The 19,359-nt window shown below is 51.1% G+C and overlaps 1 protein-coding gene across 4 annotated transcripts in view; it reads left to right on the top strand.

Moving 5' to 3' along the window:
* MAPK4 (mitogen-activated protein kinase 4) overlaps positions 1 to 14,088 on the top strand; it is a 125,424-nt gene extending 111,336 nt beyond the window's left edge. For all 4 annotated transcript variants that reach the window (XM_070421160.1, XM_070421161.1, XM_070421159.1 and 1 more), the window contains exons 3-6: positions 4,606 to 4,750; positions 5,521 to 5,682; positions 9,900 to 10,101; positions 11,642 to 14,088. In XM_070421160.1, the coding sequence (XP_070277261.1) occupies positions 4,606 to 4,750; positions 5,521 to 5,682; positions 9,900 to 10,101; positions 11,642 to 12,335 (1,203 nt within the window). In that variant the 3' untranslated portion in view covers positions 12,336 to 14,088. The remainder of the gene's footprint in view (positions 1 to 4,605; positions 4,751 to 5,520; positions 5,683 to 9,899; positions 10,102 to 11,641) is intronic.
* The last annotated feature ends 5,271 nt before the right edge of the window (positions 14,089 to 19,359 follow it).

A 19,359-nucleotide genomic window follows, 5' to 3' on the forward strand; every position in this document is an offset into this window, starting at 1 on the left:
TCACAGACTGAGGGGTCCTGGGTTCGATTCTGGTCAAGAGCACCGGTTGCAGGCTCGATCCCCAGCCCTGGTCGGGGTTCATGTGGGCGGCAAACAATGGATATGTCTCTTTCACGTTGATGTTTCTCTCTCTGTGTCTCTCCCTCTCCCTTCCACGCTTTATAAAAATCAATGGAAAAAATATCCTTGGGTGAGGATTAACAGAAAAAAAATATGTACATCGGTAGCTTTGGGCAGTTGGCACATCTCACAAGCAGTTTCCCTGATTCTGATGCAGAGGGTCTTTGGGGACCACTGACTCTAAGCCCCTGTCCCCATTTAAATTCCCCCCATGGCTGTGAGCGGCCAGAAGGTACATTATCATTAATGGGTGACGTCCGAGGCTTGCAATCCCAGATCCATGAGGTCAGGCTCCAGGAAGTGGAGGCACCGAGAGGGCAAGCCCCTCACAACTGGACGCACCAGGGCTGGCTGGTCGAGGCAGCAGAGGGGAGCCCACCTTCGGGGTGAGTTTGAGCAAGGCTGGCCTGAATTTCCTGCAGGCATCTGGGACGGAGTCCCCTGCTTCTTCTGCAGCAAAAGGAATGCTCAGAGCTTCACCGACACCTTCCCTCTGGATCTGTTGTGGGTCCCTAATTCCCTCACTCAGGCCAGCTGCTGCTAGATTATTATTTCACACACCTTTGAAGCTTTCAAAGTCAAAGCCTCCCATTGGCTGTACAGGACCCTAAACAGTGGTCGGCAAACTCATTAGTCAACAGAGCCAAATATCAACAGGACAACGATTGAAATTTCTTTTGAGAGCCAAATTTTTTAAACTTAAACTATATAGGTAGGTACATTATTATTAACTTAATTAGGGTACTCCTAAGGCTTAGGAAGAGCCACACTCAAGGGGCCAAAGAGCCGCATGTGGCTCGCGAACTGCAGTTTGCCGACCACGGCCCTAAGAGAACAGCTAACGGGGCTGGAGCAATAGCTGAAGAAACCCCGAAGGCTCCTGACAGGGTCTAGACAGGAAACTCTGTCCGACTGCCTCCCAGTGGCGCCTCCTGAAGAGACAGCTTCTCCCCAGGAGCACCGAGGGACAGGGCAGGGGCAGGACAGAAGGAAGGGACAGGGCAATTCCAGTCTCCCTCTAGTCTGCTGAGAGGGGCCGTGGAGAATTGCAGTGTTGGCTTCGTGTCTTCTCAGAGCGCAATGTCTTAGAGCTCACTGGACAGTGTGTCCTGCGTGGGCCTGCTGTCCTCCCAGCCTGCCCTGGGAGAGCCCCCTGCAGACCAGGTCTGCTCACTGAAGACAGGGCCCTCCACGTCCAAATGGAGCTGAAACTATCCTCCCGCAGGCTCAGCAGGAAAGCCATCTAGGGATTTCTGGGAGCCAATATACTTACTGATGTATGAGCCCTTCTGGTAAAATTGAGCCTCACCCAGCCAGTGTGGTGTCAGTGGTTGAGCGTCGACCTATGAACCAGGAGATCACGGTTTGATTCCCGGTCAGGGCACATGCCCGACCGGGATAGGTTGCTTATCCTCTCTGTGCCTCCGTGGGTTGCAGGCTTGATCCCAATGGGGGTGTGCAGGAGGCAGCCGATCAATGATTCTCACTCAACATTGTTTCTATTTCTCTCTACCCATCCCTTCCTCTCAATAAAAATATTTATTTAAAAAAATGAGTCTCTATTCCTGGGTATTCTTTAAAGATTTTTCTTTTTAATTCTAGAAAATTCTGACTTTCACCCTATCTACTCAACTGAAACACCTCTCTTGAATTTAGGTCACCAGTAGCGTGTTGTGGACCCCAGTACCTCCCTGCTCAGACTCCCCACCCAGGAAGGGAGCCACTCTTTGGTCCCCTTCCCCCTCCCCAGGGTCAGGCAGAAGGCACTGCACCTTCCCAGATTCCCCTCTGTCCCCTGGCTTCTGAAACACATCAGTAAACCCCCTTTATTTTCACAAGGAGACTGAGGGACAAGTAGCCATAGGGAAGTAGCTGGTAGTAGTTAACAGAAATCCAGCAGGTTCTTGGTTTTCATTCAAAGGTAAGAAAGAGCCAGGAGTTAACTTCCTCAACTACTGTCAAGGTCTGGCCCATAATTCTGACCCAGGGGCAGCCTTGCCCCAAAGAACATCTTTCACTTTCAGAGCAGGTGTTGCCAAAGGAAACCCCGCCCACCCACCCCGCACCCCTCCCAGGTCCCACTTCTCAGCCCCAAAGCTGCAGGTGTGAATTATGTTAATTATAGGGAATTCCATTCCTTAAAAGACTGTTTATTTACATATCAAGGGAAACTTTCCTTAAGTCCCCTCCCCTCTGGGTGATCTCTGCTTTAGTCTTCCTCTGACTGGAAGATGAAATCAGACAGCCTTGGTGTATAGCCCGCCCACCCAGAAGTGACCTTCCTTCCGCAGACCGCTTGGCTTGTCTCTGTCATTTTTAGGATCAGACTTCAGCCCCTAACACACTACTGTACATACAACATGGGTGAGTCTACATGCATTATGCTAAGAGAAGCAATTAGATTCCAAAAGCTTCCTGCTGTGATTCCATTTACAAGACATTCTGAGCAGGGCAAAACGAGTGACAAGAAGGGGACACGGAACTGTTGGAGGAGACGGAATTGGTGTATTATCTTGATGGTGATGGTGGTTATGCAATTCTCTGCTTTTGTCAAGGCTCATGGAACTGTACCCAAAAAGGGGCAAATTGTATTGTGTGTAAATTATACCTCAACACGCCTGACCTTTTAAAAATGACTTCCATTTGCCAATCCTTTTTGGAACAAGGCAAGGTATCAATGGCTGTCAATTGCTGTGAATTTCCCACCCACCTTTGAAAGTGGCAACTGGAACTCTCTGGAAAGTCAAGTATGTCAAAGAAGAGGGTCAGTGGTCCCTGCAAACGTGCCTCATTTTGGAAGGGGTTTAGACCACAGGAGACATTCCTTGTTTATTCATTAATTTATTCATTCATTCACTCATTCAACAGTGTTTATTGAACACATCCTAAGAGGCAGACTTGGGACTAGGCAATTTGGACATGACTGTGAACCTATACCAGCTGCTTCCTGTGAGGGGCGTAGAATCTAGGGGACTGGAGAGTGGGCAACTTCATAGAAGTAAAGAAACAGTAGCAAACAGGGGCCATGGACTCCCGGAGGGGCATCCAATCTCATCCCAGCAAATGGGGAAGCTCCTGAGAGGAAGCCGGCCTGAGTGTGTGTCAGCCAGGGAGGCAGCAGGTGTGAGGACCTCCGTCCATGGGATGCACATGTGTAGATGCCCAAAGGAGAGAGAAAGAGGGACACATTAAAAAACTGTAAGGAGTTCATGTTGGTGAGAGCTTTGAGGCCGGAGAATGGCTTTGCTGGAGCCATTTCCCGCTGGGGGAGGGGGTGTCTCTTTTCCTCCTTGTTCCACCAGTTTGAGGCCCTACCCTGAAAAAAAGTTGTGTCACAGAGGAGAGAAAACTGCTGTCCTAATTCAGGGCTCTCAGAAGCTTTAAACAATAAATCTTTGCTCAACAAATGAAAAGATGTCAGATTAACTGATAAAAAGCTCCTGGGTACTTGGGCTTCTGAACTTTTCATATATTTTAACATGAGTCTGTGATATACTTTCTACATCAGTAAAAAGGCAAATTCAAATGCCAAACGAGCGATTACAGCAAGTACCAAGACCATCCCTAGAGCCTCACATTAGAGCCCCCCGATCGGAATCATCTTACCCTGAACCCCAAAGGGTCTATTTTCTCACTGTAGAGAGATTGTTCAGTTGATCCAAATTTCCTGGGTTTCACTGTTGGGCTAGCTTTCTGAATTATATAGAGAATAACTTCCGAATTGCCTGGCTATGTTTTCTTTTCTGTGCTAAAACACCTAGGCCATCACTGTATCTTGTGGGGAGGGATTCCAGCCCAGCCCAGAAATCATTGAGCAATGGCTGAAATCAGCTAGAACATCTATCCCCCCAAAAAACACAGTGTAGAACTCCCAGAATCCCTGGAGCAAAAGCTGTGTCCACTTGGCCATTAGATCTGCTGTCATATGCCCTTGGCCTGTATCCATTATGAAGCTAGCCTTAGCCATTTGCATCAGGGGCTTGGCCCTGGCGTTGTAGCTGCATTAATTCTAACCATTAACGCCAAAGCAACTGGCTTGATTTCAAAGGTATGGCTGTGTGTGAGATCCAGCCACTGGATAAACGAAATTCCAGTGTCTCATTGTTATTCTGTTGACGGCCATAATGAACTGGAGTATGGCTCTTACTTATCCATCTTCTTACTAGACGAGGACAGATTTGTTTTGCATACTTGCATCAAGCTGGGGCAGGATATCATTTCTTCTAAAAGATTGGTATCCTTTCTACACAGGAGAACACCAGGGCCTCCTGAGATGCCCCCCCAAAGCCTTTGAACCCCACAAACTAGTCTGAATCCCTACAGTCAGACTTCTGTTCCATAATGCTCCTCCCAGACCAACAGGAAAGGACCAAGGGTGAAGGAATCCTGAAAGGGGCCCTGTCTCCAGGTGAAGAGAAAGGAGAAGAGGCGTGGGAGGGAGGGCATCTGCATGACGGACGGATGGAGCGGGATTTTGCCTTTCAGGGTTATCTGTCAGAAGGCTTGGTAACGAAGTGGTACCGCTCACCACGCCTGCTCCTCTCCCCTAACAACTACACCAAAGCCATCGACATGTGGGCGGCCGGCTGCATCCTGGCGGAGATGCTCACAGGGAGAATGCTCTTTGCAGGTAAGCTGCTAATCACTCGCCTTCCTTCTCCTCTGGTGTCATTCTTCTAGACCAAGGGAGAACTGGGTGCACAGAACATGCCAGCCTTTCCCTTTGAAGTAACCTCTGTGGCTTTTATGGCACTGCTTGGAGGTCATATATGCGTTTACAGATGAGAGAGGTGTTCGTTCCCAGCATCCAGCATGATGCCTGGCAGGGAGATGGTGCTCAATAAATAATTACTTGCCGAATGAATGAGTGCCTGCCTCCATCCTGATCCACACCCTGGGCATGGCCTGTCTTCCTCCCTCTGCCCAACGGAGCACAGAGGCAGTGCGCTCAGGACACATTCCAAACCCCATTTGTTATTCCTAATATTTCCTCTCCTCATCGGAATCCTCCTCATTGGAAACCAAAGCGTCAGACTCATTCCTGGCCTTGAAATCACTTGCTTCCCCAGCCTGGCAAAGAACATGCAGAGGGGCCTATGGGAGGGGGCCCTTGGAAAGCGTGGGGCCAGGCTGTCCCCATCACTTTGGTGCTGGCTGCCAGTCTGTATCAGACTGTTCATCCCAGAGGCAGAGGCATTTGACAAAGCCAGACCCAGAGACGGCAAGCCATCTGCTCATAGTCACCTAGCAAGTTAGCAGCAGAAGGAAGACCAGAGCCAGGGCCAGGGCTGTCCCCACTGCCCTGTGTGGCCCCTCCCAGGCCTCCTGGAACTGCTGTGGGGCTTCCACACACCAGTCACCTGGGCAGCACACTTACCCACCTGGCATTTGCCTCCCCAGGGGCTCACGAGCTGGAGCAGATGCAGCTCATACTGGACACCATCCCTGTGATCCGGGAGGAGGACAAGGACGAGCTGCTCAAGGTGATGCCTTCCTTCGTCAACAGCACCTGGGAGGTGAAGAGGCCCCTGCGCAAGCTGCTCCCTGAAGTGAACAGTGAAGGTACCTGCGCCCACAGCCAGGCCCGCGTCTGCAGGCTGCACTCTGCGTCCCCTTGGGGGCGGGGCCAGGTAGCGTCCTTCCAGAAGGACCAAGCATAGTCCTTAGCATAGAAGTGAGGACCCCTGGCAGCCAGCATTTGCTGGGGCTACTTCCAGATGATGAGCCCCTGGAATGTGGCCAGCAGGCAACCTCAAGGCAGTCATTAGGGGTCCTCCATATTCCACCCCTGATTTGCCTCCTTTTCTTTCTTGTCTTTCTCACTTGCTTCCTCCTTCTCCTCCTTCACCCCCTTTACTTTTTCCTCCTTGGAAGGCATGGTGTGGTGTGGTGCAGAGAACATGGGCTTTATCAGCTTGAGAGCCAAAGCCAGGCGCAATTCCTAGTTCTACCAATGAGTGCCTAGCCGTTTGGCTAATGCCGGCGGTCTTAATCCAGCATCTAGAAGGTTTCAGGAATCTGGAGAAGTGTTGTGTGTAATTAAATAAGAGTCCAGAGACGAAACATAATTTTGAAAGGCATTTGGGGGCCAGAGAAGCTTGGCTAAAGAAACCAAGTTCTTCCTTTGTCTCAGGACCCCTTGCTATTTATTAACACAAATTGTCCTAAGGCAAGGTAGATATACACTTCAAAGGTCAGGGTTTAGTCTACAGGGTCCACTGTCAGATTGGTGAAACTGCCTACGGCTGTTCAGGTGTTTGGCCAGTAGGAGGCAATAACATGTAGACTGAGATGCCCTTAGCTGTTTGGCAGTAAGGTTTGGGGAAATGCCTTTAGCCATTCCCAACAGGCAATAACAGATGTGACTCAGCCCTTACTGAGTCCCCAAGTTCCATCAACCTCTTGATGAAACTCTTGCAATTATGGCATGCTGGAATTGGCTTCCAGCATTTGGCCTTGGACAAGTTTCTTAACTTCTCTGCATCTCAGTTTCCGTGACTATAAAATGGGCATAATAATACATATCACATACGGTCGTTATGACGGATAAGTAAGTAGGATCTGTAGGCCCGGGCATAGGAGGGTTGCTCTGTCATCTTAGATGTTACATTATCATTGGGCCTCATACCTGCCAGGAAGCTTCTACAGCCGATTGTGAGAGAGACCAAAATTCTTCAGGCTCAAATAAGATTTAATTCTTAAGAAAAAAGAAATTAAGTTTATTTCTCACCCTGGCCAGTGTTGCTAAGTGGTCAGAGCATCTGTCCATGGACTGAAGGGTCATGGGATTGATTCCCAGCCAAGGGCCGGTACCTGTGTTGCAGGTTCATCTCTCAGCCCCGGTCAAGGCATGTGCAGGAGGCAACCAATCAATGTGTCTCTCTCAAGTTGATGTTTCTCACTCTCTTTCTCTTCCACTCTCTCTCTAAAAAATCAATAGAAAAAATATCCACGGGTGAGGAGTAACACAAAAAAAGTTTATTTCTCTTTTATATAATAATCCAAAACCAGGCAATCCAAGGCCAACATGGTGGACCTGATCTACAGCTGTCCAGGGGCCCAAGGTCCTTCTGTCTTGTTCTGCAGAGACTTTTGCAGGAGGTTTTCATGGCTCAGGCCTGGAAATGGGGTACACACATCACTTTGACCCCCATTCCACGGCCTCCGTCACAGCCTCGTCGAACCACAGGGACAATTGAGAGACGGGCCAGTGTGAGGCAGGTGGAGAGGGGCTTACAAGGGCATGACTGCCACCTTGAAGCGCTAGAGGGGCAGGTGTGGGGCAGAGAGAACAGCTGAGGTGGGGGGACCACAGAGGGCGGAGCTAGGCTCAGGGGTGGAAGGTAAAGGGACAGATGTAGGTTGGACAGAGAAAGGGTTTTTTAATGTTAGGGCTTCCCAGGAGTGTCTGGGCACCTGTTAGAGGACATGGAGAGGAAAGAGGAGACGCTTACTAGTCAGTGGAGTGGCCTTCAGGTAGGCACTGTCCGACTTCAGGGTTCGCTGGGTCTTTCTTAGTAATGACGACAATGGTGATGATACCTTAAAGCTTTAACTCTCCATTTCCGTGTCAAAAGGTCCAGTGTCATAGGGTGGAGCTGAGGGAGGGCCAGAGGCCCAAAGAGGGGCAGGCTTGCCCAGCCTGCAGCCCAGTGGCAGTGCCAATCCTTCCCAGTCCTGGGCACCTGGAAGGCTGATCCTCTTTCAGGTCTGCAGCCCTGGCCCAGAAGCAGCCCCTGGGCCCCAGAGCATTTGGGGGTAACCAGAGTGGCTGCTGCTTCACTGGTCTGTTCTAAGGTTACAGAGCAGCACTAAGTTCCTCTAGGAGGCCAGTGACCCATCCATTTCCTGAATCATTGATGAATCTCCCTGCAAGGAGCTCCAGGGCTGCGGGAGGGGCAGGGTAGCGGTGAGGCTGAGGCCCCACAGGAGCCCCTCCAAGGGGACAGCGGCCTGGGCCTTGAGCTCAGCTGCCTCCTCCCTCTGCACCTGGGCTGTCCCATCATCAGCCAGGTCAGGATTCCAGCAGGACCTCCAGCCCTGAGAAGTAATGCCCACCCCCCGCCCAAGCTTGACCTTGCCCAGATAATGCAGCACCAAGCTCACGGGGCAATGGGGACCCCTACCTACTTAGGAAACAGCGTCAGTGCCTGGGCCCAGAGCCGATGTCCAGCAGTGTGCACCCAGAACGCCCTGAGACCCTAACATACTGTCATGCTGGTTGGCAAATGACTACTGACTGCTCAAGGCTTCCGCCTGACCCTCCCCATCCCAGGTTCCAGATGCCAGGACCTCCCCTTGGTCCAGCCTCTAAAGGGTTTCTGCCTGGCACGGCGGGGTCTTCAGCCTGGTGGTGAAATATCCTGGTGTTCACAGCCCTCCCCCATCCGACCACACCTTCCTCGCTGTCCCTCCCCCTCCCATCCCTCTCACACAGAGCCAGCGTCTCACCCTCGCCTCGTCAACCCACATTCATTTTCTCCCCCATCTTCGAGTTTCAATTCAATTCCACAGACATGGACCGAGTGCCTCCTCACAGCCCTTCTGGAACAGAGTACAGGCAATCCTCATGATCCACGGGTTCCGTCTGTATTTGCCAATGTGCCTGCCCACTGATATTTATTTTCAATCCCCCAAATCAATTCCCATCGCGCTTCCACTGCTATTTGCTGACACGTGCAGAGCAGAACAGCCAAAAACCCGAGTGGCCCCATGTGCACGTGCCCAGCGGAGGTCCACGGAGGCCACGCCTGGGCCTGGTGCAGCCCTCACTTTACAAATAGGCATCCTTTCTGGGGTCTAGGCCATGCCACCTGCGTGCATGTTAGCACTTCTGAAAATACATGCATATTTTTATTGATTTCAGAGAGGACGATCCAGCCTACCTTTATGTGTTAGATCTCCCCGGGCAACATCTGGTGGGAGGCGCTCTGGATGTAAACTAGAAGCTCTGGCCTGTCAGGCCCTGTCCCACCCGCCTCACTTCCGTGACCTTCCTCTCAGGGGGTCCCCAGCCACCCCAGCAGCACTCAACCCAACACGAGGAGCAGGTGTAGAGATACCCCAGCACCCCTAAGTGAAGCCCCTTGCAGGCCCCACGCTGTCTCCTAGGAGACCCCAGTGGACATGAGCCCTAGGTGCCCACAGGGGAACCTGCTCACAGATACATCCTCTACTGCAGCGGTTCTCAACCTGTGGGTCACGACCCCTTGGGGGGGTCGAACGACCCTTTCACAGGGGTTACCTAAGACCATCGGAAAACACATATATAATTACATTACAATTCATAACAGTAGCAAAATTACAGTTATGAAGTAGCAACGAAAATAATTTTATGGTTGGGGGTCACCACAACATGAGGAACTGTATTAAAGGGTCGTGGCATTAGGAAGGTTGAGAACCACTGCTCTACTGGCTTCTTCCCCCCACCCCTCCCAATGCACTTTGGGGATCACCGTCAGGTCATGACTTACCCCTCAATCCTTATCTCTGGAGAAACAGGCCTAAGGCAGAGTTCTAGCCCTGGACCTCCTGTCACCAGCCATGACCTTGAGCATGTCCCTTTCCCCCTCGGGGCCTCTCTTACTTAGATTTGTGAGTCAAAAAGCAGCATCAGCCCCGAATTTATCGCTGGATTGTGGTGAGAATCATGAGAAAGAAAATGACTAAACACCTTTTTACAAACGGAAAAGTACACAGGATCGTCGCCACGCTGAGGGGCCTCCTTCTCAGGGTGGCAGCGGCAACCAATGACCTTCCTGTCTGGCTCTGCTCCACAGCCATCGACTTTCTGGAGAAGATCCTGACCTTTAACCCCATGGATCGCCTCACAGCCGAGATGGGGCTGCAGCACCCCTACATGAGCCCGTACTCATGCCCCGAGGACGAGCCTACCTCCCAGCACCCCTTCCGCATTGAGGATGAGATTGACGACATCCTGCTGATGGCCGCCAGCCAGAGCCAGCTCTCCACCTGGGACAGGTGTGGTTCCAGACGTGTCCAGCCCTGGAGTCCAGAGCCCACGTTCCTGTCCTCCCATTGCTATTTGCCTCTGATTCTGTGTGACCTTTCCCTCTGTCTCCCACGCTGTATAGCCCTGGGGCGCCTTCCCCAACTTACCTGCCGGCCTTTCCCTCTCCCATCCCCTGGCGCTCAGTATAGGAGCAGCCTGTCTTACATGTGGGCCAGGGCCCTTCCTTTGGCACCACCAGCATCCCCCCCCCCCCCCATCTCGCGGCCCCCCCCTCCTGCCCCGCATGTACCAGGCTCAGTGCAGTGTTCCGCTAGCATTGAATGAGGGCCCCTGCAGGAGCTGCCTTGTGGCGGGCTGGGAATTTGCCCTGGAAAAGCAAACTGCAGCCACGCAAAGCCAGAGAACAGTGTGGAATTTACCGCCACACAGCACGTCCCTGTGTTCACCTCCTTTGCACCTCTGCAGAGTGCCATGAGGCGGGCACCGTTATTGGCATTGCCCGTTGGCACATGAGGAAGCTACAGCGCAGAGAGGGTAGAGATGGGCATCGTGTCACACAGCTGGTATTTGGCCCACCTGGGGTTCTCCCCAATCTGCATCCCTGTCAGACACTGCTGAGCATCACAGGACTCTCTCCTGCTAAACTGGGCTGGGGATGAGAGTCCTTCTCAGCAGTGTGCCCTGGCGTCACTACCAACGAATCAGAGTTGGATGGAAGTTCCTGATTAAGGAAGACGCTTTTAAAAACAGGTACTTTAAGCAATCTCCATGTCGGTAAGGCATCTAGTGACCTCCTAGGTCCCTTCCTGGCCTGGTGGTCTTAGATCGCGCAGCTAAACAAACGTGCGGGCATCCCCGTGTGCATTCCTGGGAGCGACAGCAGATGGCTGCTCAATCTAGTAACAAAGTCCAGGGCTTGGCAGGGAAGACTCCGACTCCGAGGGCCCCAGTGGGAGCCCCGCTGTGGTGGGGGTGTGACAGCAGCTACATAAGTGACCGAGGAGCGATTCCTCCTTTTCAGTCATGTGACAGTGGATGGGTTTCAGATGAGGGAGGCAGCGAGGGAAGGCCATGCCCCATCGCTAGTTTGGACAGGTTATTGGGTTGTCCACGTGGATGGTTGGTATCAAGCGTTGCCAGCAACTGGAGAATAAGGCAGACTCTCCTCTGCTGCCCGCTGTGTGTGGCCTGCCCTTGACTGTGGTCCCTGCAGCCCCTCCCCGCCGCAACCTCCCCCCCCCACCCCCCCAAATTTAGAAACTTACTGGAAAGTTAGTTCGTGAGGACAGAGATTGTGTTGTTTTGTTCGCGGCTGTGTCTGGTAACGCCTAGAGCAGGGCCCGGTACAGAGTCGGTGCTCAGGAAATAACGCGTAGGGTAGTGAATGGATACCAAGAATATCAGGGGTAAGAGAACAGCCCCTCACCCCGAGCCCTGGAGCCTCGCCATTGCCATGTCCCATCACCCTCCCCGCTTGCGGCGCGGTGGGGACCGGAGCCGGAGGGCTGGGCTGGGGACCCAATCCCCGGTCCGTCTGCACCCTTGCAGGTACCCCGTGAGCCTGTCATCCGACCTGGAGTGGCGGCCCGACCGGTGCCCGGACGCCAGCGAGGTGCAGCGGGACCCGCGCGCGGGCTCGGCGCCAGCGGAGGACGTGCAGGTGGACCCGCGCAAGGACTCGCAGAGCAGCTCCGAGCGCTTCCTGGAGCAGTCGCACTCGTCCATGGAGCGCTCCTGCGACTACAAGGTAGGGTCGCCGTCCTACCTGGACAAGCTGCTGTGGCGCGACAACAAGCCGCACCACTACTCCGAGCCCAAGCTCATCCTGGACCTGTCGCACTGGAAGCAGGCGGCCGGCGCGCCCCCCGCCGCCTCCACCGCCGGGGCCGCGGACGCCGGGGCCCTGGACGCCGGAGCGCGCCGCGAGGACGAGCCGGCCAGCCTCTTCCTGGAGATCGCGCAGTGGGTCCAGAGCACCCAGGGCGGCCCGGAGCCGGCCAGCCCGCCCCGCGAGGGGCCCGAGCGCCGCCTGTCCGCCTCCCCGCCCGGCCGCCCTGCCACCCTGGACGGCGGTGCCAGCCCCCAGTTCGACCTGGACGTGTTCATCTCACGCGCCCTGAAACTCTGCACCAAGCCCGAGGACCTGCCGGACAACACGCTGGGCGACCTCAACGGCACGTGCATCCCCGAGTGCCCCGCTGATCTCGTGCAGACAGACACCTTCTCCAAAGAACGCTGGTGAGGCCAGAGGGGGGCGCTGCAGGCCCCTGCACCCTCCGCGGGAGGCCACCCGGGAAAGGCGGGCCTGGCCCCTCCGCCACCTGGGGGTTAGCAGGACACAGGAAGGATCCGAGGAGCGAGAGGAATGTCCATTTCTTAAACTGCCTTAATAACTAGCCTTTAACCTCTGGGAGCGGGTTTCAGCAGGAACCTAGTTTGGGGGTTGATCACCTTCCCAGCGAAGAGGAGGCCCTTGCGTCTTGTAAGTGGAAGAAGCGAGTCTTAGGAAGCAGTCCGCAGGCCCCGCCGCGTGGGGTGAGGCCGCGGAATCTTGCAGGCTGTTGTAGACACCCACTGGCCAGAGAGCCTCAACGGACAGACACGGAAAGACAGCGAGAACCAGAGAAGCAGCGTCCAGCCAGGGTCCGGGCAAGCCCCGAGTCCCCGTCTCCCGGCCCCAGGCCAGTGTCCGTCCACTACACAATGTCTTCCTCTGCTGGGGTCCCGCGGGCTTTTCAGTCAGAAAAGTTAGTCCAAGATGCACCTTCCCTGTCCATCACCATGTTCTTTTCTTCCGGGCTATGTGTCTCGTGTTCCAGAATGGGAAACTGAGCCAGTTTCTTTTCCCTAATCAAGCATATGATTCTGGTGCCTCAAATACATCACTTCTCACTTGCCAGGCCCCTGTCTTTGCCTCGCTCCTGAATGATCTGAAATCCTTGTTTAGATCAGATTGGGTTGGGGTCTGTGGGTAACAGAACTCATTCTCCCAGGCCTGGGCACGCACCTCTTCCAGAACTCCTCATGCACTTTCCTGACACGCACACAGACACAGACACAGCTCTCGTTCCCAAGGGCTGTCACATGGGTGAGTGTGAAGATAGCAAGTCCATGAATCCCTCCAAGGCCCCCCACCCCCATACCCAATGAGGGGCTCACCATAGAGCAAATGTTAGGCGAGATTTCGGATTAATTCATCCTTATCAGGCTTCACTCATTCTGCCCTTGGTTCTGATCATCCATTAGCCCCAGCAAAGAGCAGGCCCTGAAGAAGTGCATTGGAGAGCAAGTGGCCTGGGGACAAGGAATCCAGGGAGGTAGCAATGTGTGAAAGGGGGGTGCCAACCATGAGGACCCCAAAGGAAGGGATTTCAAGCCACCTCCTAGTTCAGGTCAAGATGAGTTCGGAACTTACAAACCCAGAGGTGCCCTCGTACCCAGAGCCTGGGGTGATGGTGTGTGGGCACAGCAGACCCTCTGCAGAAGCATTTCCATCACTGGTGTCCAGCTCCACCCCTCCCCCACCCCCAACACGCCCAAAGATACCCACAGGAAGTCTGGACACTCTAAGCGGAAGGTCCCCTCGTCTTGGTCTTGGCTGTGTTCACCCTCACCTTAACAGCACCTTAAATCTAATCTGCTAACTAGGATTTGTACATTGAAACCTGCAACATACTAGAAACTTATATTTAAAAACAGAATTAATCATACTGACCGATTTTTAAATGGAAAATATGTAAATATGAAGTATTTGGTTTTGTGTTTGTTTTATTTTAAAGATAAGGAAATGTACACTGCTCCTCATGTGCCATTTGTCCTCAGAGGGCGGCTTTACATTTTTGGTAAAGGAACAAGCTGCTGACCTTGACCAGAAGTTCATATATAATTGTTATTACAGAGGAATTGTTATTACTACTCAAATTTTTTAAAAAAATCTATTAAGCATTATTAAACTTGATCAGGATGGGCCAAATAAAGTTATATTGGAACATGGATTCATTTGTTCATTTGCATATTATCTCACTCATGTATGTTATCTGATCTTGTCTTTAGCTAGCTGTGGGTGATCCATCGGGCCTGGCTGGCTTCTCTCTGCACCCGTGAAGGCTGGTGTTTGGAGGGATTGCAGTTGGAGGAGAGATGAGAACCTACACAGATTGGTAGTCAGGAAAGTGATTCCAGAATCATCTGGGTCTGGCCTGGTGTTTATATTGTAGATTTCAAACCAAATCTAGGAGCCAATTCCAAACCTTCAGACCAAGACTCATCCTTTCCTCCAGTGACAAAAGGTGCCAACATCATGAGATCTGGGGGAGCCAACCACCCAGAAATACCAGCCTGAGCCACACCTTACAGAGGCCTGAGAACCCACCCATCTGAAGTTCACCCTTTTGTAATACCTGTGTCAAAGCATTAGCCCAAACTTCATTCCTTATTCCACAAGTAGACAGTAGAGAGGGTTTTAATAATTGGCTTCTGTTTATTTTGATTTCCCTGAAAGACCTTTTGATTAAAGGAACTTTCTGCTGTTGAAATGCATCTGAGCCAAGAGGAGCATCCTGTTAAGTCAACTGGGATTCTCTCCAAAGTGTCAGTGGAGAGTAACTATCTCCCAGCTGGGCAGATGCAAATGAAGAGAGTGGCCCAGAGCCAGGGCAGAGTCCTGATTGAAATTTTGTATTTGAGAAGCCTTGAGTCCTGGGGCTGCTAGAATGTAGAAAATGGGGTTTGAGGCAGAAGGAATTGAGAATCCCTAATAGCAAACAGCACTAAAAAGTATCCCCTCCTGCCCGGCCAGCATGGCTCAGTGGTTGAGTGTCAACCTATGAACCTGGAGGTCACGGTTCAATTCCTGGTCAGGGCACATGCCCAGGTTGTGGGCTCAACCCCCAGTGTGGGGTGTGTAGGAGGCAGCCTATCAATGATTCTCTCTCATCATTGATGTTTCTATTTCTCTCTTTTTCTCCCTTCATCTCTGAAATCAATTAAAAAAATGTTTTTAATGTGTCCCCTCCCACAGGAATTGCAGGGGGACATACTTAATTCTCCCAGCAGCAATATGTGACAACACATGTTAAGTACTATCAACCAGGGAACCTCACCTGAGTGCTGAGGTTCAGGTGTCCAGAGTTTTTATTGGAGATCATTCGTGTAGGACTCTGTGACTGATCTGAGTTACTCAGTCTTCAGTCCCTCAGAGATCAAACTGATGCAGGATGGCTTAGGACCTCCAACTTGCAAAAACACTCTTACAGGCAGGGTATCTCAGGGGCTCAGAGGTTATGGCCTGGGAGCTAGTGAAGGGCCAGTCCTCTGAAGATCTGCCTTCCTTTACAGCAGGGGTAGGGAACCTTTTTTCTGCCAAGGGCCATTTGGGTATTTGTAACATCATTCACGGGCCATACAACATTATCAACTTAAAAATTAGCCTGCTACATTTGGTCAAACATTTAATTAACTCACCCCTAATGCCTTGGCAGGGCCCAACCAAATGATTTCATGGGCCCCTGCTTTACAATATACAAGGTTTGAGAAATGAGGGCCTGCTGAGTTAACCTCTACTGACTTTGAATACAGTTGTGTCTCCTGTACTTCTAAAGTTGTGTGAGAGTGTGTCTCATGTGAACATTACAGCAAAGCTGAGGCAACACAGCTATCTTGTTTGGTAGAATATGCCTACATATTTTTAACAGCATGCAGCATTATTAAAATATAATAAGCCCAAGCCGGTTTGGCTCAGTGGTTAGAGTGTAGGCCTGTAGACTGAAGGATGCTAGTTTTGATTCCCATCAAAGGAGGGCACATACCTCAGTTATAGGCTTGGGCCCTGGTTGGGGCATGTGCAAGAGGCAACCAATTGCTGTGTCTCTCTCACATCAATGGTTGTTGTTGTTTTTTCTCTCTCTCTCTCCCCCTCCCTTCTACTCTCTCTGAAAATCAATGGAAAAAATATCCTCGGGTGAGGGTTAACAAAAAATATAATAATAATAACAACACGCATGCTGAAGCAGGTGTTAGGCAATCTAACACCTGAGATGCCTTTTCTTATTGAATCATGGTTGCCCATGGAAGCCAAGCTTGTCAACAGATTTGCAAGCTAGCTCCCTGCTCATTCTGTCATGGTTATTACCACTGGGGCAATAATGGCACATGCATGATGGATTGCTTTAGGAAGCTTCATTTCCACTTACCTCCGAGCTGTCCTCAACACCAAGCTGAGGGCTTCACAGTTCTGCGGCCGAGGGAGCTCTCTGGCGGTGCAGCCCACCGAGGGATGGCCATGCTAACCAAGAGGCAAGACTGAGACCTGAGGGTGTCAACCTCAGGCTGAGCCATGCCCTGCCCCAACCCTCGGAAGATGGTTCTCTGGGGGCTCTGGAGGTGAGAAGGAAGGAAGATATCAGATCCTCACTTATGGGCTCCAACCAGTTATGATTAGAAGGTGTGATGGTTAATTTTATGTGCCAACTTGATTGGGCCATGGTGCCTGGATATTTAGTCAAATGTTATTCTGGATGTTTCCGTGAGACTGTCTTTGGATGAGCTTAACATTGAAAGCAGATTGCCTTCCATAATATGGGCGGGCCTCATCCCATCAGTTGAAGTCCTGAATAGAACAAAAGACTGACCTCCCCTGAGCAAGAAGGAATTCTGCCAGCAGATGACCTTTGGACTTCAACTGCAACATCAGCTCTTCTCTCCTATTCTACAGATTTCAAGTTTACCAGCCTCCATATTGTGTGATCCATTTCCTTAAAATAAATCTCTCTCACCCTGGCTGGTGCCGCACACTGAAGGGTCATGGGTTTGATTCCTGGTCAAGGGCATGTATCTGGGTTGCAGGTTTGATCCCCAGCCCCAGCTGGGGCGCATGTAGGAGGCAATCAATTGATGTGTCTCTCACATCAATGCTTCTCTCCGACCCCCACTTCCACTCTCTTTAAAAAAAAATCAATGGAAAAAATATACTTGGGTGAGGATTAACAAAAAATAAAATAAAAATAAAATAAATCTCTCGATAGATAGATAGATAGACATCCCATGACCTTGATATAACTCCCCTTTGTGTGCATCTCGCTTGAGTGGACTCTGAGAAGAGACTTGACTCAGCTGCCTTCCTCTGGCTGCCTGGCCGGCAGGAGCCCGTGCTGAGCACCCACACCTGACCTGGTTGTGGGGGCAGCTTTATCCCCCAGCATTCATGAACACTTGGCATAGGGAGCTCATCACCACAGCCCCCCGTGAGCAGCACTTTGAGAAAAGGGAGGAAGCTGAGTTGTTCCTTGAGGTGAAGGGCTCTCATAAGGCTTTAGACCAGCCGTGGGCAAACTACGGCCCGCGGGCCGGATCCGGCCCGTTTGAAATGAATAAAACTAAAAAAAAAAAAAAAGACCTTACCCTTTTATGTAATGATGTTTACTTTGAATTTATATTAGTTCACACAAACACTCCATCCATGCTTTTGTTCCGGCCCTCTGGTCCAGTTTAAGAACCCATTGTGGCCCTCGAGTCAAAAAGTTTGCCCACCCCTGCTTTAGAGAAAGGCCACATGGACCAGAGTTGGATGAACCCAAACATGGGAGAGTAATGAATGCCAGGTGGGAGGGGACGATGTGGAGGGACCTCAGAGGCCAGCCTCATCTCCTCCCCAGTCCTGCCTGGGGCTGACTGGACCTGAGCAGGGCAGAGGTCAGTCAGCGCCAAGAGGAGTCCCTTTAGCTAAGCACATACACAGCGTCTGACATTCCCCCTGGGAACAGACACCAAGGACATCAGGTTATTGGTGTAATTAAACTTCCATCAAAATCTGTGAGCATGAGAGTTTATCCGGCCAACAAATGTCCCCTGACCACAGGAAGGAGAGGAGCCACAGCTGTTTGTACCCAATGGATCACACTAAATTAATTGCATTACACCGGACAGCTCATCCAATGCCCTCGGGGAGTTTAAATAAAATCAGAGGTGTTCGAGCAGAAACATTCTAATGTATCCAACCCCTCACCCTAGAAAGTCACCCTGTCAGAGAGGCCGGTGACAGGGACAATGTCAAGGTCAAGGTCACATACCACGCTGGTGGCTCCTGGCTCATAATCTACTGCTTCTCCTTGGGATGCCTTAGCTTGGGACACAAGGCATTCACTGTGGTTGGCTATTCAAAAGCATTCCCAACACCCTTTTCACCTTATCCATCTCCCTCCCTGAGAACTTGAAATGCAGCCGGTCAGAATTGAGATGTCTATAAGTCTCAAATACACACCAGATTGCAAAGACTTAGTATCCCCCAAAGAGTGTAAAATATCTTATTCATAATTATTTCTATCGATTACATATTCAAACAATAATATTTTGATATCGTCTATTAAATTAAATGTGTTAATACTAACTTCACTGGTCTCTTTTGGCGTTTTTTAGTGTGGCTGGCTAACACAAAAGTTTTAAATTACATAGGTGACTCCCATGCACTTCTATTTGACAGCACAGAATGCTATGAGCCGATTAAGCCTTTAATCCTTTTACGGTGATATTTCATTTCAGCAAAGTCTTCATCTTCTCACACTAAAGGAGGAACCCTCACAGGAGAACTCCAAGCCCCACACAGTCTTTGGTCTCTTCCAAATCCAATCAAAGCATAAAAGCATTGGCCTCTTGTCTTAAAGACTGTTTGCAAACCCACCTAAACTGCCCTAAACAAACAAAGAGAAGTATTTATCAAACAGATACAATAGTGTTTCTCGATCTGAAGGCAAGAAGCAGACCGGAGCCTCTTGAGGGACTAAACATAAGCCCGTGAGAAGCCACGAGTCAAGGTTCCTCCCTTTGCAAATGGTTTTGTTACCTCAGCTTGGCCCATCCGCTTTCATTTCACGTGAAGGCCTGAACCTGAACATCCTTCTACTTCATCTGAGTTTAGCAAAATCAATCACTGAAGTCACCAGCACGGAGTAGAGGATCAAGATGACCTGCTCACCAGATTACAGGTAATTTATTTTATCTCCCCTGCTGCCAGACGGTGCATTTTCATTTGGGTCCCGTGGCTCTGAGCTGTGATTTATTTATTAGACTTGACAATGAGATGAGTCTGCCTTGTGCATGCAGAGGAAATTTCCGTCTGAGCCTGAAGGTGCAAGGAGCTGCTTCCAAGGATGGCCACTGATTTAATGGGAGGCGAGCCTCCTCACACTCAGGGAGCTCAGCTTTCTGCTTGCAAAATTGGGTCAAAACAGATGGAACACCCGTATGGCAACTCATAATTGCAAAGATCTACA

The sequence above is a fragment of the Myotis yumanensis genome, unplaced genomic scaffold (genome assembly GCF_028538775.1).
Source record: "Myotis yumanensis isolate MYYU_CA2020_CCGP unplaced genomic scaffold, mMyoYum1.0.hap1 SCAF_7, whole genome shotgun sequence".
Lineage (NCBI taxonomy): Eukaryota > Metazoa > Chordata > Mammalia > Chiroptera > Vespertilionidae > Myotis > Myotis yumanensis.